At 45.9% G+C, this 21,111-nt stretch overlaps 1 protein-coding gene across 3 annotated transcripts in view; it reads right to left on the bottom strand.

Annotated features, from left to right (window-relative positions):
* CD4 (CD4 molecule) overlaps positions 1 to 16,952 on the bottom strand; it is a 42,465-nt gene extending 25,513 nt beyond the window's left edge. For 2 of the 3 annotated variants that reach the window (XM_088025889.1, XM_028121103.2), the window contains exons 1-4: positions 16,834 to 16,952; positions 12,376 to 12,460; positions 10,628 to 10,732; positions 10,360 to 10,524 (exon numbers count right to left, since the gene is read on the bottom strand). In XM_088025889.1, the coding sequence (XP_087882015.1) occupies positions 10,360 to 10,524; positions 10,628 to 10,732; positions 12,376 to 12,445 (340 nt within the window). In that variant the 5' untranslated portion in view covers positions 12,446 to 12,460; positions 16,834 to 16,952. The remainder of the gene's footprint in view (positions 1 to 10,359; positions 10,525 to 10,627; positions 10,733 to 12,375; positions 12,461 to 16,833) is intronic. The other variant, XM_028121104.2, reaches the window with a different exon arrangement.
* Positions 16,953 to 21,111: the final 4,159 nt, after the last annotated feature.

Raw genomic sequence — 21,111 nt, 5'->3', positions numbered from 1 at the left:
AGACATTTCTCCAAAGAAGACATACAGTTGGCCAACAGACACATGAAAAGATGCTCGACATCACTCATCATCAGGGAAATGCAAATCAATGCAATTCAAAACTACAATGTGTTATCACTTCCCCCGCCTCAGAATGGCTAAGTCAAACATCAAAAACACAAGAAACAACCAGTGTTGGTGAGGATGTGGAGGAAAAGGAACCCTCTTGCACTGTTAGTGGGAATGCAACTGGTGCAGACACTGGGGAAAACAGTATGGAGGTTTCTCAAAAAATTAAAAATAGAGCTACCTTATGGCCCAAGAATTGCACTCCTAGGTATTTACCCAAAAAATACAAGAACACGGGGTGCCTGGCTGGCTCAGTTAGAAGGCCATGTGACTCTTGATCTCAGGGTCATGAGTTTGAGCCCCATGTTGGGTGTAGAGATTACTAAAAAAATAAATACAACTTTAAAAAAATACAAGAACACTCAAAGGAATACATTCACCCCTATGTTTATTGCAGCATTCTTTAGAGTAGCCAAGATACGGAAGCAGCCCAAGTGTCCATCAATAGATGAATGGATAAAGAAGAGGTGGTGTACATATAATGGAATACTACTGAGCCACAAAAAAAAGAATGAAATCTTGCCATTTGTAACAACATGGATGGAGCTAGAGAGTATTATGCTAAGCAAAATAAGTCAGTCAGAGAAAGGCAAACACCATATGATCTCACTCATATGTGGAATTTAACAAACAAAACAAGCAAAGGAAAAAAGAGAGAGAGAGAGAAACCAAGAAGTAGGCTCTTAACTGTAGAGAACAAACTGATGGTTACCAGAAGGGAGGGGTTGGGGGAACAGAGGAAATAGGGGATGGGGATTAAAGAGTGCACTTATCATGATGAAAAAAAAAAAGGTTTCAAAATTCCAAAATACCTTCATTAAAAGATGCATTGCCAAAAAGCAAATGAAAAATTAAAGACACAGCGGTACCTAAAACAAAACACTGTGAGACTGACGTAACTCCACTGCTCCCCTCTGTCCTTCGTTTGACTACTCGTTCTAGTAATCTTCCGCCTGAATTGTCTTTCCACTCTGAAAAGACTACAAGACCGTAAACAAAAGTCTGCCAAACGAGTGACCTTACAGACACACCCATACTATCCTCAAAAGAGAGCCCCTATCTGGACCCCTCCCAGAGTTGATGGGACTCCATGGGATTTTTTGGTAAACTGCTATGTTATTCCCTTCAAGCAGTCAAGGGAAAACTAAAATTAAAGCTAATGGAAAATTTTGCCAAATTCTGGTAGACACCCGAGCTGCATACAGATGGGATCCTGGAAAAACTGGCAGAACCCAGCTCAAGGTGAGAACTCCTACCAGAGTCAGCTTTTCTGTGTCTCTGACCGTAGTACCAAGTAGAGAGAGAAAATAAAATATCTTTTGCACCCTCTTTGTGGCTACCTCTTGAGTCCAAGAATATTTACTGTTTGTCTCAGGTGAACACTGACAAGATATTTAAAAGGATTTCTGGGGTGCCTGGGTGGATCAGATGGTTAAGCGTCTGCCTTCGGCTCAGGTCATGATCCCAGGGTCCTAGGATCGAGTCCCGCATCAGGCTCTCTGCTCAGCAGGGAGTCTGCTTCTCCCTCTGCCTCTGCCTGCCGCTCTGCCTACTTGTGCTCTCTCTCTCTCTCTCTCTCTCTCTCTCTGTCAAATAAATAAAATCTTAAAAAAAAAAAAAGAAATGTAGTAAAAATGAAACCAAATGCTTTTCGGGTTCACATGATCTGAGGTAATCTTTAGTAATTAAAAGCTAGTTTACATTTGTTGGTTTAATTAAAATAGATATGTCTTTAGAATTATCAACATTAAAAACAATGCAGACGGGGCGCCTGGGTGGCTCAGTCAGTTAAGTGTTTGCCTTCAGCTCAGGTCATGGTCTCAGAGTCCTGGGATAGAGCCCCGCGTGGGGAGAGGGGGGCTCCCATGCTCATCAGGGAGTCTGCTTCTCCCTCTCCCTCTCCCCGCTCATTCTCTCTCAAATAAATAAATAAAATCTTTTAAAAAAATTTTAATAAAAACAATGCAGACACACAACGTTTATTCTACCTGGGGTTACTAGTCAAGTAAGTTCCTGTTATCTCTGTTAAAAAACTTCTCCACAAGAAAAAATAACTTGGTATGATGAAATTTGTATAATTAATCTAAAAATAATTGTTGAGAACAAGTAAATTAAATAGATATAAGTGAGATGAAAGTTTTTAGGTGAATTTTTGATGGTTCCCCCAAATCCTTTTAGTAGCCTGAAAGCTTAAAGTTTTGCTAAGTTAAACGATGGATAGTCTAAATATCTGGATCATTTCTAAATAAGTTAAAATACTGAAACATTAATTACTGAACATAGGTTTATCTACTTTGGGCTTCCTTTTATAGAGGAACTAAAGATATTTACATCTGTTAGTAAACCATGTTTTGTGCCACATTAAAAAAATTACTATGAGAAAGCATATGTTTTGGGGCGCCTGGGTGGCTTAGTCGGTTAAGCGTCTGGCTTCAGCTCAGGTCATGAACTCAGGGTCCTGGGATTGAGCCCCAGGTTGGGCTCCCTGCTAAGTGGGGAGTCTGCTTCTCCCTCTCTCTCTGCCCCTCCCCCCGGCTTACGTGCTCTCTCTCTCTCTCAAATAAATAAATAAAATCTTTATTTAAAAAAAGAAAGCATATGTTTCTAGAAGTTATAAAATGTATTTATATGTCTGCCAAGCCACAGAATGCTAATGCAGTTGCTCACTTCATAGTTTCTGCTAGAAATTAAAGGTTTCTAGGGGCTAAAAAAAGTCTAATATATGTAATTTAAACTACTTGAAATAATAAGGGAAACATTCTCCATATGCAAGGAAAGTAGGATGTGAGTTTTTGGTAAAAGAAGGTATGGTAGGGGCGCCTGGGTGGCTCAGTCAGTTAAGCATCTGACTCTTGATCTCAGCTCAGGTCTTTTTTTTTTTTTTTTTTTTAAAGATTTTATTTATTTATTGGACAGAGAGACAGCGAGAGCAGGAACACAAGCAGGGGGAGTGGGAGAGGGAGAAGCAGGCTTCCCGCCGAGCAGGGAGCCCGATGTGGGACTCGATCCCAGGACCCTGGGATCATGACCCGAGCCGAAGGCAGACGCTCAACGACTGAGCCACCCAGGCGCCCTCAGCTCAGGTCTTGATCTCAGGGTCATGAGTTCAGGCCCCGTGACTTAAAAAAAAAAAAAGTATGGTAAAAGAAAAATGGAAATGCTTTTTTTGGTTGAGGAAAAAAAAATTTTGTCCTAAAGTGAGGCTCCAGTTATCATTTTAAAATATTGTGTTTTGGGGCGCCTGGGTGGCTCAGTCAGTTGAGCGTCTGGCTTTTGATTTCACCTCATGATCTCAGATTGAGCCCAGCTCTGCACTGAGTGTGGAGCCTGCTTGGGGTTCTCTCTCTCCCTCTCCCTCTGCCTCTCTGCCCTTGCTCACGCTCTCTCTCTCAAAAAAGTAAAATGAAATGAAATGAAATAAAATGTTGTGTTTCACAGAAATAACCAAATTTCCTTGTCAATTTCATTATAATGAACTTTCATCACATCTTTTTTTTCTTTCATCAGATCTTTAACACATTTTTTTTTAAAGTCTTTTGTCACTTATAGACAGTTCATGTATTACTCCGATGCTTTTGCAAAAGTCCCTACAAAAGTGCTTCATCAAGAAGATTCATTGAGGGCACCTGGGGGGCTCAGTTGAAGCGTCTGCCTTCAGCTCAGGTCATGATCTCAGGGTCCTGGGATCAAGCCCCAGATCGGGCTCCCTGCTCGGCAGGAAGCCTGCTTCTCCCTCTCCCACTCCCCCTGCTTGTGTTCCCTCTCTCGCTGTGTCTCTCTCTGTCAAATAAATAAATAAAATCTTAAAAAAAAAAAGATTCATTGAAAGGACTCTAGCAAACACAGGTTTCTGATAACTTTAAGATTTAAAAAATGAACAAATAAGACTTTCCAGAATTAATGGGAAAAAAACTGGATTTAAGCAAGAATTAATAACATCGGACTTAATGAGCTGAGGAGGATGATTATAATTTTTATGACTTCTTGCTTGAAACATTGCTGGTTCTTTAATGTTTTATTTTTCCAGATTGAGGAAACTTTTTCTCTTAAGCCATTTATGACTTATAACAAGTTAGTAAAATATGCCTCTGTAATCAAAGATGAAACATTTACTTTTTCTCCCTACCTAATCCCTCCAAAATGTGAAAACTCTTGAGTATTCTTTTTATGACAAAATAGTTATTTACACAAGTTCAATGAGACTATATTCTCCTTGTAACAGGACACAAATGGAAACATTGGTTATATTACCAAGGCTTTGACTGGAATGTTCTATTTAAGAAAGACAGGCATAGATTCAGATGTAACCAGACAGCTCTGAAGAAATAGGTTGACTTTATGGAGCCAATAAAGCCCCTTGGAAAAACTGACCTGGTACCTTGTTCATAAGGTTCCAGCAAAGCAGTCTTTAAAAAGAAAGAAAGAAAAGCTGATATGGTCAATCACTATTCTTGCTGCACTTATGTAAATAATCAGACCAAGTTTAATGCAAATGAATTAGTTTTATTGTAATTATCTTTGATAAAAATGGGGATAATTATAGAGATAAAAATTATGTTTGCACCTTTGTCCATATTAGATTCTAACCCTGTTAATTGTCTTTGAGTTTTTCTTATATACCTGTATACTGGACTGGGTCCTGAATTCTTCTAGTTTCCTCAAATATCTGGCTGCAACTCTCCAAACTAACATTTCCAATTTTCTTTTCTCCTTTTGACTTGCAATCACTAAGAACAAAGACTGTCTTTGAATTTCCTCAGATGGAACTAAATCAGGTCCTCTTCGCTACCCAGATGGCAGCCAAACTTCAGGGACCTGAGCCTTGGGGACATGTCCTACAGCTGAGGAAGTCACCACATGCCATCTGGCCCTGTGCACCTCAAAATCTTTGAGCTGGACACCTGAAAATCAAATTATCTAAGAAGAGAAGTAGCTGATGTTAAGATAAATTGCTTCCACTCAAGAAGCTGGATCAAGACTTCATACTTAAACTGAACATGAAATTCTTTCTTCCTCTCTTTCTTTCCTTTACTCTGGCATTGGCTTGGAAAGATAACACTATTATCTGGGTCTCCCAGGTCATTGCTAAGGGGGGTCACCCTTCAGACTGCTAGATTGGTCATCAAAAATTTTGATCTGTCCATGATGCTAGAGACCCCCTGGTCCATTTCCCTGTCTCTGGTTAATAATCCCAAACCTGGGGAAGGGACACCAGGCAAGGGTAATCAGAAGAAAACCACCTGTGTGGTCTACAGACCCCTAAATTTTACTGGTCTCCATGACTGTTGCCTTTCCAGTCCCAAACCACAGACTCAAACAGGAATCACCAGGAGGCATTCCTGATTCAAAATTAGCTTGGTAGACCAGTGTTCCCCTAGTTGGTATTAAATGCAAACGGAGGCTACAATCAGCAACGTCTTAACTCTTGAAAGTATTGCAGAATCCACTGCTAAAATAATAGCTGCCCAACAAAAATCCTTAGGCTCTCTGGCCAAAGTTATTCTTGATAATAAGACAGACTTTAATTCTCTCTTAGCTGAGCAAGGAAGTGTCTGCCGTGGCCAACGTCACCTGCTAAACCTGGATTAACACTTCTAGGGAAGTTGAAATTCAGTTACATAAGATCACTGACCAAGTCACTTGGCTTAAAAAGGTGACTCTTTTAGGGCGCCTGGGTGGTTCAGTCGTTAAGCGTCTGCCTTCGGCTCAGGTCATGATCCCAGTGTCCTGGGATTGAGCCCCAGATCGGGCTCCCTGCTCGGCGGGAAGCCTGCTTCTCCCTCTCCCACTCCCCCTGCTTGTGTCCCCTCTCTCGCTGTGTCTGTCTATGTCAAATAAATAAATAAAATCTTAAAAAAACAAAAGTGACTCTTTTAATGGGGTCTTTCTTTGACTTGCTTGATTTTTATTGGTTTGGGTCTTAGGGATCATGACTCCAAGGTGCACTCCAAACATTGGGAATTTTCCTGCTAATAATAATCATACTAGTCTCCCTGGTGCACTGTATCTTCTCAAAGGCTTTATTTTCTTTTTTTAAGGTTTTATTTATTTATTGGAGAGAGAGAAGCCATGAGCAGGGGGCGGGGCAGAGGGAGAGGGAGAAGCAGACTCCCTGCTGAGTCGGGAGCCCAATCCAACTTGGGGCTCGATCCCAGGACCCCAGAATTATGACTTGAGCCGAAGGCAGAAACTTAAGGGACGGAGCCACCCAGGTGCCTCCCTCTCAAAGGCTTTAAACGCACTGTTTGCTGCTGTTAACCACCAAGCAAATGATCTCCCTAAGACTGGAACATCAGAAAAGGAACAAAAAGAACCACCAACTTAAAAACTATAAGCCTGAAGTTATAACCTGTGAATGTCACAAAGATTAGGGGGGAAAAGTCACGACCTGTGAGTACCAGACAAAGAATCAACAGAAACTTCAAGAACTTCAGAGCAGTAGCTGGGAGGGGCGCTAAGGCCACGCTCAGTTTAGCTGAGAGCTATGATCAAAAGAGGGGAACTGTGAAACAAGAGCCAACGGGACCAAAATGGAGTCAGTTATGCTAACCCCCACATCAGCAAACCAAGACTTAATACCTAACCTAATTGCAGTTTCAGCTTTTCCCAGGAACAGAAACTTTAATGAGTCAATCTGGAATTACCTGGTCAGCAGTAGTGAGGAAATGTGCCTGACAGACCCCTTCTGTCCCCTCAAGCAGGTGACCTTGCCTGAAACAATACACTCTTTGCTAATAAACTTCCTTTTCCCCACCCCTTTTCTGCCTTTAAAAACCTTTCCTTTCTACAGCTCTTCAGAGCTCTTTTCTATTTGCTAGTCGGGATGTTACCCAATTTATGAATCACTGAATAAAGCCAATTAGATCTCCAAATTTACTCAGCTGAATTTTGTTTTCAACACACTGGGTATCATTTGTATGGTTTTAAATGTTTACCATGTACCGGTGTTGCTTTTTCAAATCATTTTAACTTTAAAATTAATAAAAATAAATAAAGTCTCAGCTGAAAGTCTGATTATTTCAAGCAATTCAGCAGAATAAAATTCTAGGACAAGAAAAATCACTTGCAGAGTTTGTGGGAGTGTTCTGAGCTCTGCCGGGGTGCAAATTACATAATGGGCACTAGGAGCCCACAGGCCAAGAAAGGACACAGGTTAGTTTGATCATAGGGTCCTATTTGTTTGTTTGTTTTATTTAAAAGATTTTATTTGTTTAAGATAGAATGAGAGAGCACGAGCGTGGGGGAAGAGCAGAGGGAGAAGGAGAAGCAGGCTCTCCACTGAGCAGGGAGCCCAACGCAGGACTCAATCCCAGGTTCTCCAGATCATGACCTGAGTCAAAGGCAGACGCTTAACTGACTGAGCCGCCCAGGCGCTCCCATAGGGTCCTCTTTAAACAGCTGTCTGAAGGAAAGGACATGGGCACACAAAGGGCAGTTAACCTGCTGATTTCTGCTTTGTGTGCCTTTATCAGAAAGAGATCAGGAATTGGGGGTTTTGTTAATTTTAGGGAATGGCTTTGGGTCAATAAAGATCCAGCCCAATATCCCCCTTTTTCTTCATGTCCAAACATGAAGAGTGGACATGGGTGGGTGTCTGAATTGTCACTCTGGGGCCCCAGCAAGAACCTCCTTGCCAGAAATGGAGGACTTCTCTCCCACTGGACAGAGGCAGGAAGAGGAGACATCCATTTTCAGCAAAGATGGTTTTCTATGCACTGTGGCCAATTCAGTTTTGATTGCACTGAGGATACCTTTCCATACCTTTCTGAATGAAAGACCAAAGTTCTAGCCCCAGTTCTGCTTCTAACCGGGCACAAACTCGGGGCAGGGACTCCTCCCTAGGCCTCAGTTTCCTCGCTAGTAAAGTCAGAGTCTTGGACTAAAGCCATATTTCCCCAGACATCAACCATTCACACATCTTATACATGATTTTGGCCAGATCTACCTATCTTATTAATGTAACATCTTTAAATGCATTCACTTTTTTTAGATTAAATAAATTTATTTTTAAAAAAAAGGAAAGTTTAGGGGCGCCTGGGTGGCTCAGTAGTTTAAGTATTCGACTCCTGATTTTGGCTCAGGTCATGATCTCAGGGTCATGAGATCGAGCTTCGCATCGGGCTTCTGCACTGAGTGTGGACCCTCCTTAAGATTCTCCCTCTCCCTTTCCCTCTGCCCCTCCCATCCCCAGCTCATGCTATCTCTCTCTTTAAAAATAAAAAATAAAGGGGCGCCTGGGTGGCTCAGTCAGTTAAGCATCTGCTCAGGTCATGATCCCAGGGTCCTGGGATCCAGTCCTGCATTGGGCTCCTTGATCTGCAGGGAGACTGCTTCTCCCTCTGCCTGCCATTCCCCCTGCTTGTGCTTGCTCACTCTCTCTCTCTCTCTGACAAATGAATAAATAAAATCTTTAAAAAAAAAATTAAATGTGGGGCACCTGGGTGGCTCAGTTGGTTAAGTGACTGCCTTCGGCTCAGGTCACGATCCTGGAGTCACAGGATCGAGTCCCGTATTAGGCTCCCTGCTCAGCAGGGAGTCTGCTTCTCCCTCTGACCCTCCCCCCTCTCATGTGCTCTCTCTCTCTCTCATTCTCTCTCTCAAATAAATAAATAAATAAAATCTTTAAAAAATTAAATGTGAACTTAATCAAGTCTCTAGATTTAACCACCAATTGATAGGAGACTCAAGGGACAGAGGAACATGTTAAATGACACCACGGGAATGCAGCCAGCTCCTTTCAAACATGTAAAACTTCACAGGACAATTGCCTCGTTTCTTCAACCAATCAGTGGTAAGAGAAAAAAAATCTGGGGGAACAAATATGTAAATTCAAAGGGATTTAAGGGACATATCAACCAAATACCATGCCTAAATTTTTATCTGGATCCTGATTCAAATAAACCAAATGTAAAAATAATATTAGAGGCAATTAGGAAAATTTGAACACTGCCTGGATATTTATCAACATTAAGGGATTATTCTTCACTTTTAATGGGTGATAATGATACTGTGGATATGTTTTTTTAAAGAGTCATTACATTTGGGGCACCTGGGTAGCTCAGTGGGTTGGGCATCTGCCTTTGGTTCAGGTCATGATCCTGGGGTCCTTGGGATCGAGCCCTACATTGGGCTCCCTGTTCACTGGGGAGCCTGCCTCTCCCTCTCCCTCTACCCCTCCCCTCTCCTCATGCTCTCTCTTCTCTGTCAAATAAATAAATAAAATCTTAAAAATAAATGAGTCATTACATTTTAGGAGGGGAACAAAAAAAAGAGTCATTATATCTTAGAGATACATATCAAAGTATTTACAGACTAAATAATACAATGTTTGGTATTTGCTATAAAATAATATGGTGGTGGAGGTTTAGGGATGTAGATGAAAGGAAACCATTAATTGACCATGAAACAATAATTGCTGAAGCTGAGTGGGATACATGGGGGTTCATTATCTAATTATTCTACTTTTATATATGTTTAAATTTTTCATAATTAAAAAGATATTAAAAATAAGCAATGAGGGGCACCTGGTGGGCTCAGTGGTGGAGGGTATGACTCTTGATCTTGGGGTTGTGAATTCAAACCCCACGTTGAGTGTAGAGATTACTTTAAAATAAAATCTTAAAAAAACAATAAAAATAAAAATAAGCAATGAAATACAAACAATGGTAAATCTAATAAACTTATAAAATAAAAACATATTTACAAAAACATATTTCATGCTGATGAGGTTTTCTCATATGGTGCTTCTATTCAACAAGTTGAATATTAGAGGCCATACATACAAGAAAGAATTATTATTTAAAGAAGAGTATAAGGGCAAACCTCAGTGTGACAGTAAAACTCCTTTACTGCAAAATACGTTTCTAAGAAGTATGGAGATCTTAATTCTTTTTACTTTAAAAGTGAGAAAAAACATCATTGTGTTGCTTTTTAATGGAAGTAAAAACGTATCATCCTGGGTCTGTAGCAATAATATCCATGAAATTACAAGTTTTATATGATAGTTATTTCTCTAAGATCCATTAAAATAAGGCCATGAACATTAAAATTCTGAAATTATAATAGACACCGAGAGCCACTCCCTGGGCCACCCACAGTTGGCACAGGGAAACCCTGGACTGGGAGAGCACACCTGAGCCTGTCAACCAGACCCCTCTGGGATCTCAGAGTTTACCGGAAGCTGGGCTCTGACACCAGGGATGTTCAGTCCATGGTGTCTTCCTCCCTGGATGGGGAGCTGGGCCACCCTACCTGTAAGCCAGAAGGAGCCCTGACGCCCCAGAATCTTGAGCATGGAAGAATGTTTCCAGTTGAAGCCTATGTTCTTCCCCGGGGTAGCATGGCAGGGCAGTTCTGCTGTGTCTCCCACCTTCGCTAACACCACCTCTCTTTCCAGAGGGACCGCGGGGAGCATCGCTAGGTGGAAAAAAGGGAGGTCAGGCCTCAAGGCCATCCCCCCATTTTTGCATCTCCCAGTCAGCCCCTCCTCCCACCAGAACCCCAAGGTCTGAGCACTCACCCAACTGCAGCACCAGGAGCAGGTGCCTAAAAGCAGCCCCTCGACTCATCGTGGCCTTGTTGAGGCAGGCAGGGACCTGGGCCTTCCCCGCACAAAGGGCAGGGCCTGAAGGAGATACCAATCATTAGTCAGCAGGCATTTATTGGGCCTGGGGCTCAAAGGGATACAGGGAGATGATAGGCAATCTCACCCATACAGCCGAGCCAGGGACCTAGACATGCTGACTGCTAAGCAGACATCCATCCAGACGTGCTACACAAGGCTGTGCCCAGGCCAGAGTGGGTTCTTGAAGTGGAATCAGAAAAGGATTCACAGAGAAGGTGGCAGATTGCTGGGGACTGAGACGGGCGGCCAGGCCAGGCCAGGCCGTGAAGGTCCTTGAGTGCCCTGCTGTGATGCCAGGCCATGGCCCTAGGCACCAGGGAGCCAGTAAAGGACTTTATGTCAAGAAGGACATGATTTAGGGGCACGTGGGTGGCTCAGTCGTTAAGCGTCTGCCTTTGGCTAGGTCATGATCCTAGGGTCCTGCAATCGAGCCCCACATCAGGCCCCCTGCTTGGGGGGAAAGCCTGCTTCTCCCTCTCCCACTCCCCCTGCTTTTCCCTCTCCCACTGTGTCTCTCTCTGTCAAATAAATAAAATCTTTAAAAAAAAAAAAAAGGACATGATTTGGTTTGCAGAGTGGCTCCCTTCAGCGGCTCTGTGAAAGACAAGCCGGAGGAGGCCAAGCCCAGGAAGCAAGGTTGCCACAATCCTGGTGAGAGAAGACAGGCCCAAACTCAGACAAGTCAGAACTATGGAAATGTGGAAAAAGAGACCGCCCTGAGGGGTACGTCTGAGGGCAAATTGCCAGGACTTGGGGCCAGATACACTGTGTGGGGTGAGGGAGAGAAGGAGCAGAGAGTAACTCCCTGCTCACTCTCAGACCAACCCTGTAAGGCCTCTGAGGGAAAGCAGAAAAATGCTGTTTGGTTTCTGTGAGCTCCGGAGATGGTGGCGGCTGGGGTGGCGGGGGGAGGGGAGGGTGTGTAGAAAGGCTCTGAATGAACCTAGCACAATGGGCAGCCTGAGGTTAGAGCAGCGATTCTCTCTCTCTCTCTCTCTTTTTTTTAAGATTGTATTTATTCATTTGAGAGAGAGCAAGAGCACAAGCAGGGAGGAGAGACAGTGGGAGAGGGAGAAGCAGGCTCCCTGATAAGCAGGGAGCCTGAGGCGGGGCTCCATCCTGGGCCCCAGGACCCCGAGTTCCCGACCCAAGCCAAAGACAGATGCCCAACCGACTGAGCCACCCAGGAGCCCAGAGCATCGATTCTCAAAGTGTGGTCCTGGATCGGCAGCAGCTGTTAACTTGTTTAGAAATGCAGATTCTCAGGCCTCACCCCAGACCTGCTGAATCAGAAACTGGGAGGGGAGGACAGGGTGGGGGCACCCCACCATGCCACAGCAGTGAGTCAGGCAGCCTGTCAGGGGGCAGGGCCGAGATCCCAACTGGGAGTCTGGAGAGACTCAGGGAGGGAGGGGGTGGGATGTGGGAAGGCATCTGAGGCCTGGTTGAGAATCTTGACAGGGAGGCTAGAGGGTCAGGGCTTTGTTCTGCAGGCAACTAGGAGGAACTGCTGAGTTTTGAGCAGAGACGGGACATGGTCTGTATAGAGCTTTAGGAAGGAGACCAGATGACATGGAGGGAGTGGGGACTGGAGGAAGGCCACCAGATAATGTCTGGAAGGCAGATGGGAACAGGGCTTGTACCTTTGAGCTCCAGGCTCAGACTGGAAGTAGGCCTCAGAGGGGTGGCTGCCTTGGGGGGCAGTGTCAGCATGAACTTGGTCCAGAGCTTGGCAAGAAGAGATCCTGTGTCCAGACTTGTTTCTCTGTCCCCCAGCCCAGTCTTTGATTTGGGCTCCCATCCCCGCCCCCCGCAGCTTGATCTCCTCCAAGATGAAGATGTTGCTCCAGCCAGCTCTGCCACCACTGTAGACCTGGCACCAGCTGGAGCATCGAAAAGAGATTTGGGATGTGTTTGGTTAACTTAAACCAAATTGAATTGAATGGAGGAGGGAAAATCACTGACTTCTTTCTGTACTCAACGTATTAATTCTGTTACTAAAGTGGGTCATTTAAGAATGTGTCCACACCTAACCCTGGCCTAGATGAAGCCAAGTCACCCCAATCCATGTTGCCTACTCTTGGGCCCCCCCACCCCCTCTCCCCAACCCCCTCCCACCCCTGAGCTATTCTCCAACCTCCCTGCCCTGCTCTCTACAAGGAGGCTGACTTCTGCAGACCGTACCACCCAGCTCCCTTGCCACCACCACCCCACTACTAGTTGGGGTTGGCCAGTGGGAAGCACCCACAAGATGAGAGAGGGTGAGGGAAAGAGGCTGGGGTATTTTTCCTAACTCTCTTCCTCCTCGGGCATACTTTCTGGCAACAGCTATACTCCCTCCATGTGCTGGCTGGTTCCCTCTTCACACCTCTGAGAATAACCCCCTTTCTGCAGTCTCTTGAACCATCGGAGGCAGATTCTGTTCCCTTTTGGGCACCGACCCATGATAGGGATGTAGTCCTCAGATGTGCTGGGGACATGGGCTTCCTAACGAGGTTTGGGGGAAGATAAATATATCATATATATTACATATGATAGATAGATAGATAGATGCCATCTCCAGTCACTCCATCTGCCTGAAAGAGGAATGTCCCAGGGCCTAATACAAGATAGGGGCTTGACAGAATTTTTTTTTAAGTTTATTTATTTTTTAAGTAATCTCTACACCCAACGTGGAGCTCAAACTCATGACCCTGAGATCAAGAGTTGCATGATCTTCCAACTGAGGCAGCCAGATGTCCCTGATAGAATTTTTTTTTTAACCGGGGAAATAGGAAGTGAAGAGATCAAGAAGGTTTCCCGAAATGGAGGACAGAGGCTGGTCACGGGTGTAGTTGTTTACAAGTTAGCATGGGGCATGGAGGTGCTGAGAGGAAGGCTGAGGGGAGAGAGTGCGGTATGGCCGCTCTTACATCTGAGAGTGGTTCCCACTGCCCCCCCCCCCATCCCAGACTTAATATGTCCTTGGTGAGCGGAAAGTAAAGGAGTCTCCATTTGGAATATCCCTTCCCTGGGGTCCAAATTCAGTGTAGATGCCTAGGGAAGGCTAGGGACATTCTTGACCCTTTCCCGAATGGTGGTCATTCCTTCTTCCTCACGCCATGATCCTGAGGTCTGTGCAGAGGGCTACTTCCCCACCTCCAGCTCCTTGTACTGCCCCAACTCACCCAGGGCTCAGCTCGGTGGAGGAGGCTATGGGTTTCCAGCTGCTGCTTGCTTTGGTGACTTGGGCTTCCGCTGCCACCCCAGAGAGCAGGCTTTTGATTCCCACATCCTCATCCTCCCCAGAGGCGCTCTGCCCCAGTACAGTAGCATCCTGTACACCATAGCCCCTTGAGAGAGGCTGGGAGGGCTTGCTGGTCCCCCAGGCCCTGGCCCCCATGTCTCTCTCTCTCTCCCTCTCTTTCTCCCTTTCTCTCTCCTTGTTTCTCGCTCACATCTGTGTATTTCTGTGTCTGTGCCTCCCCACACTGATGGCTCCCATACTCAACTGCCCACACCTGAACCTCTCTTCCTCTTGGCCTCAGACGCCAGGAACCAATTCTGGCTCTGTTGGTCTTGCCCAGAGTGCCCCTTGCCTCTCCTCCTTTTTCATCCCCACCTCCAGCTGCCGCTAAGCTCTAGCCCCTTCTTGCCAGTGAACAGGCATCCAGGCCTCTGGCAGGAATGCAGGCTTTCAACCAGCTTTGATGTGAAGGAAGCCTGCAGAGCACAGCCTGGAGCCGGAGGTGGGTGCAAGGGAGATGTCTGCAGGGTGGACCAAGGGAAAAGGAGAAATTCCAGGAAACACACAGAGGCCCCAAGGGAGGATGAGGGAGGATGGGAGGGAGAGACCCGGAGCAGCTCATTAAAGCCACAGCTAGCTACACTTCACACAATCCCTGATCCCATGCCAAGCCCAGGGTAGTGCAAACCGGGCAGAGTCAGAGGGAAAGAGATGAAGACATTCTGAAAGGCAACACCCATGCCCAGAGCAGTAGACCAAAAGAGAGATCAAAAGAGACCAAGAGAACCGTGAGACCAAAATGGCAACACAAACTCACGAACTCTCCGAGCTCTTGAGGTTCCTGTTGCCCTTGCTCTGGCCCCCCAGATGGGATGAGGAGCAAGACTGGGGAGAGGAAGAGGGCACAGCCCCACCACAGCAACAGTCTGTGGTCCCACAGACACTTTCATCTTCTCCCCAGAGCCCCCAGGCAGCCCCTCAAGCCCCACCGTGGGATGTGCCCCCCCACCGCGGGATGTGCTCCCCACCGCACACACCCTCTCTACTGCTCACTGGCTTCATGTAAACTTCCTAGAGACCATGACCCTCTAAGGGACCCTTGTGGTTCGGTGGCTGCAACCTCCACCATCCTCTTGTTGCCTCAGACGCCCACGTGGGGGGTGCCGTGCCCTCCTTCCTCTCTTCCCCTACATCTCCCAAAAGGTGTAGAACAGAGCTCAACCTCAGAGCCCTACAAACCCAGGCCCCTATCTGTCCCTTCCCATCACCCACCCTCATCAGTTATTTCATTCAACATTTATTGAGTGTCTAAAATGCACAAGGCCCTCGGTCTACTGAGCTCCCTTGTGGCCACCTCACCATTATGGCCCAGATCAGGGCCTAAGATGCTACAGGGCTTCTGCCTAGAACCAGTTGGTGAGGGGGAGTTTTTATTTTGAGGTAGGCCTCTTCTATACAAGTGCCCCCCAACTGAAAAAGGGAAATCATGTCGGGAGTTCTCTTTGAACCTGTCCTCTGGGAACTCCTTCCTCTGAGGCTAAGAGGGCGGCCATTTTGTATGAGCCCACAGAATCTAACACAGCACAAGAAATTATTTGTCGAAATATGAAACGGAGTGATCTCCCCCATCAGGTTCTACTGTCAGCCTTGCACCCCTAAAAATTTGCCCCATGAAAACGGAAATTTCAGGAAGAGCTATCCCACCCAGAGCAAAATGTTTGAATTAGCGGTTAGTGGGGCCTTTCTATTTTGAGGAATCTGACGGTACCGAGAAGGTCCTTGTCCCAGAATATGTCTGGAAGGGAAGGCTTTAGGACACCTTGGGGACAATGCTGCAAGGCCATGGAGGTCATAGGAGAGGGGAAAAGACAAAAAGCGTGGAGGCAAGAGGCGGGATTGTACAGGGCATTCCGTCTTGAGGGGTAACACCTCCTGCGTCCCCCCAACACCACACCAAGCCCAGGAGGGACCTGCAAATCCTTTTTGAAACCACCTAGCCTCCTTTTCTAGAGCAGCTGAGACATCTAAAACTTTCTTTGAACCTGTTTTTCTAATGACGTATTTACCTAAGAATATGTATCTATCACGTTGATAGCATTGCGTACCTAAGGGCTCAATTTCAACCCTTTCAGAGAAATTCGTTAATAATTTTAAAGCTCATTAAAATGGAAGAGCCCTTACACATATTGTTCAAAAATCCCAAAAATGCCCAAAAGTAGACCCAAATGTGGAAATAAATATAAACAGAAAAGAAAGGCAAAAGAAACCTACCTCTGTCATAAGGCTTATGAAATGCTGCAGACAAATATGGTTTCTGGTGTGAACTTCTGGCAATTGAGTCATTGGGGAAATTGACTTGGGAAGCATTGCTTCTAGACTAGATTTCACTTGTCCTTCTCATTTTCTTGCTTTTTCCTTTGTTTCCCCTTTTTTATTTTTTTTATAGGCATCCTTCCTCCTTAATATATATTTATTCTTTCTATCCGTTTCCCACCCTTTCTTCTTTTTTCCCCTTTCCCCTCTTCCTACCTCCTCCTCCACGGCCCCTTGACTAGTTGTCTCCCACTGCCTTTCTCAGCCCGGGGTGGCCTCCAGTTTCCGTGCCTTCTCTGATCTTGCAATCTAGCTCAATGCCCGTCTGAGGAGCACCTTCTGCTCCGGGCACTGAGCTGAGCACAGGGGGATGTGGAGAGAAATTTGCCATAGCCCCGGCCTCTTGAATCTCACAGTTCATTTAGTGCGAAACACAAGAGAAGGTGGCCAGAGTTGTGGGCAGAGAACTGGAAGTCCAGAACATTCCAACGCATCTGCCACCACATTCTCCTCCCCTTCCCAGACCCGTGGAAAAGAATGAAGCTGAGTCTATGCATCTTACCTCCGGGCTTGTGTCTTTCCTCCCCTCTGCTTCTCACACAGGTGTGTCTACGTGAGGTCTCGGAGCTCTGCAACCAGGAGCCCACTGGGGAGAGTGCCTGTTACTTCTGCAGAGATGTATGTAAACGAAGAGACAGGAAGCCTGGTGGTGAGGCTCCTCCACACCCCAGGACTGGGCCAACCCCCAACGTCACCATCTGGGACTGGGGTCCCCACCCCCTACCTCTCAGGGAAAGATGTCAAAGTGAAAATGCCAAAGTCAAGGGAAAAATTTGAGCAGAACTAGGCTGGAGCACAGAGTGTCGCTGAACTTCTTGTTGTGTAACGAGAAAAAAGATGGCCTTGATGATAACACAATCTGGTTTGGGCTTCAAGGCAAGGAGAAGTGGGAGGGAGGTGGGGGGCACATGAGGTCATTTGGTAAGCCCCTTGCCAGGGTCCTGAGGGCATTTGTTCAGTGGGGAGGGACCAGAGGCACTATAGGTGGCCCAGTGTGGCAGAGCCTGGGCTGAGGCCTGCAGAGTGACCCCCAGAGTGACGATTGAGCAGACCCTTTTCCTCTGGCCCTTCAACTCTGGCCAGCGCTCAAGTATTTCTCTAGCCCGGGTCTCTCCCGAGCTCCAGATGTGTAGATCCTCCTGCCCATTGGACATCTCCACTTGGATTCTCACCACACATAGCAAACCCAATATGTCCCACACTACACTTATTACCTGCTTACCAGTACCCTCCAGACCTACTTCCCCTGCAAGTCCCCTGCTCAGCGAGGGCTTTGCCACCTCCCAGCTGCTCAGGCCAAATAAACTGGGAATACTCTCTGACTCCTTCACCCAACCCCTCCCATGTGTTTATTTGCCGTTTCCTGTGGATGTTACCTTTGAACTCTCTCAGAAGTCTATCCAAGTCACTCTGCCCCACCACCACTGGTCCATCCATTCCAACCCCAAGTGCCATCCCCATCCTGTGCCTGGACCAAAGCCCCTGCCTCCTTTCTGTCTCCTGGCCTCCCCATTCTTTCGTCCTCTAGGCCATCCTCCACCAATAGCCTGAGTGCTCATTTAAATGTGCCCATGTGACCATGCCCTCTCCCTACCATGAAAAGAGTGGCTAGTTGAGCTTGCAACTCCAACAATTAACGCAGGCGTTTCTACTTGAGACAACATTGTGATTCATTTGCAGCAGAAAGGCGTCATGCTACTTCTCATTTTATACACAGTGTACTCAACGTTTGAGATTTAATAACATTAATATTTACTGCTTCATCAAAGGCATTCTTAAGTGAAAGTGGCATTAATATTTTTATTCTTTTTTCACTGCAAGTGCCTGGCGGTGAAGAGCACAATGACTACAGCCCCGTTTGGCTCCACTGCCTTGATTTGTGCTAAGGCAGCAGTCTAACCCAGATTGCTTTTGCAACATCATCACAATGTCAACATGGTGACAAAAGCCAATAGTGTCTTATTATTTTTATGGAAGCAGCTTGACCTCAAAATCTCCCTGAAAAAGTCTCAGGGACCCCCTCCCTGCCATGGGCCACACTTTGAGAACCACTAATTGAGGAAATTTTTGTTCCTTCTTCAGATCTTCGCTATTTCTCTGCGCAGACTTTTCGTTGTCCCCAAAACGTTGTCTCTTTCTTCCTTAGTAACAGAACCGTCCCTTTTTTAGCTGAGCTCATGGCTGCCCAGATTTAATGTATACTGAATCCCAGCCTCCCTTGCATCTGGATGTGGCTAAATGACTCAATTTCAGTTAATGGATGTACGTGCAAGTGTTCGGTGCAACCTCTAAGGGCTGTCCTTACAGGGAGGGTGTGTGTCCTCCTCAGGCTTCATCCCCTGCCTGCAGACTTGTTTACAGCCAGCCTGCTTTTCTCATTTACATTACCTCACAGGTCTTAATAGGCATTTAAGTTTCTAACCTCTGAACTAATCCAGTTCTGCCCGTTTATTCATATATTCAACAAGGTTGAATTTTGTTGGGTGTTTTTTAAAGATTTTATTATTATTTTTTAAAGATTTGATTTATTTGTTTGACAGAGAGAGAGAGCCTGAGCAGGGGAGCAGCAGGGAGAGAGAAAAGCAGGCTCCCACTGAGCAGAGAGCCTGACGTGGGGCTCGATCCCAGGACCCTGTGATCATGACCTGAGCCAAAGGCAGACGCTTAACTGACTGAGCCACCCAGGCGCCCCTAAGATTTTATTTTTAAGTAATCTCTACACCCAATGTGGGGCTCAGACCCACAGCCCCAAGATCAAGAGTTGCAGGCTTTACCTCCTGAGCCAGCCAGGCACCCCTCTTCAAGTGTCTTCCAGGCCCAAAGCGCTCTGTGTGTGTTGGGGATGTAATAAGTAAGCTAGATGTGGTCACCACTCCAGTCTGTTTCATAGACACTAGACAATTAATAATGTCATCACAATTGGACACATGCTACAAAAGAGAAGCCCAGATTGCTGGGGATCTTATTATAGGGAACCTTATTTCAACTGGGAGATCAAGAAAGGCTTCCCTGGGAAGTGTGTATCAGGGAACATTGGGTTCTGCTGCAAGTGAAAGAAAATTCAACATAATAGAGGCTTAACTGAGACTGAAGGTGATTTCTTACCTAAAAGAAGTCTGGAGGCAGGCAGGTGCTTCAGAGGTAAGATCGGTGAAGGGGCATCCCCGGCCTACCCCCGCACTTCGCAGCAGAACTTGTGTGTCTGGATCTTGTTGGTTCGCTATCCTCTCTGCATGTGACCCCTCCTCTCAAGCTACTCAGTTGAAACAAGCTTCCCTTAATAAGATCTCCCAGTACCCCATGCTTCCTCTCCCTTGCAAGCACGTGTTATATTTATGAAATTATTGTTTAGTGTCTTTCTGGCAGGCTCGAGTGGTGACCACAACTGTCTTACTTAGCACCCAGCAGAGTGCCTTGGGCCTGGTAGACCCTTACTACGTACTGAAACCTTTATTAAAAATATTGACAGGCGCCTGGGTGGGTGAATCGGTTTAAACGTCTAACTCTTGATTTTGGCTCAGGTCATAATCTCAGGGTCCTGGGGTTGAGCCCCACGTTGGGCTCCATGCTGAGTGTAGAGCCTGCTTAAGTTTCTCTCCCTCCATCCTCACTCCCAAACCCTGCTCGGGCATGCGGGTACACTCTCTCTCTTAAAAAGAAATAGAATTGTATTGATTGTATTGATGTTTATTGGTATTAAATTTGTTGTGGTAAATATGCATACCATAACATTTACTATTTTAACCATTTTGAAGCCTACAGTTCTGTGGTATTAAGTACATTCATGTTATTAGGCAGCCATCACCACCATCCATCTCCAGAACTTCTTCATCTTCTCCAACTGAAGCTCTGTACCCTTTAAACACCTACTGCTCATCTTCCTCCCCCAGGCCCGCTGAGCAGGGAGCCCAACACGGGGCTCGATCCCAGGACCCTGAGATCATGACCTGAGCCGAAAGCAGACACTTAACTCACTGAGCCACCCTGGTGCCCCTATTTTATTTTATTTAAATTCCTGTTGAATACTTTTTGAATGAATGGATGAATGAGTGAATGGAAAGCCAAGGATCACAAAACCAAATGACTACAGGAGCCTGCTAGGTAACATGAGTGGGAAAGCAGGCTGGCTATAAATGTAGGGAGGGGTGGGGACGGAGGTGGGTCAACTGGAGGGTATGGGCGTCTTGTAAGGAGGGCAGCCACTGACCACACAGCTCGGGCTGAGTTGATAGGAGAGGTTGCACCAGGATGCAAACTCAAACTTGCCTGCCTGTTCTGCCAAACTTTCAAGGGAAGGTGGAAAACCAAACATTTATATGATATCCCCTAATTTTAATATTGGCAACTAATTTTCTGTTGTTGTTCTAGCCCTGAGTGAGTCAAACAAAGCATTCCGAAGGGCTGGATCTAGCTTAGGGCCACCAATTTACAACCGATGGACCAGATGGATTGTGTGATGCTGTCCAGCCCTTGTGTCTGTGACCCTGAGCACCCACGAAGTTGGATTCTGAGGAGTTAACAGGCCGCAAGAACCTGGCTCTCCCTCTGGGGTTTCCAAAGAAGGTAAAGATAACAGGAGGAGAGAGGAAGTTTCTGCTGAGCAGTTAGGATTGCTATGTGCTTTATATGGTTGTGTATTTTATGTAATCCTCATGACAATGATAGGGCATAATTGCTTTTCTCCAGATCACACAGATGAGGAAACTAAGGCTCGAAGAGTTTAAGAAAATTGCTAACAATCACAGAGCTGGTAAACTATATTGGTGGAACTGGGATTCCA

This window comes from Eumetopias jubatus, unplaced genomic scaffold (genome assembly GCF_037043125.1).
Source record: "Eumetopias jubatus isolate StellerSeaLion01/CBP00866 unplaced genomic scaffold, mEumJub1_p1.0 scaffold_8, whole genome shotgun sequence".
Classification (NCBI taxonomy): Eukaryota; Metazoa; Chordata; class Mammalia; order Carnivora; family Otariidae; genus Eumetopias; species Eumetopias jubatus.
This window is presented reverse-complemented; position numbering and strand designations above follow the sequence as displayed.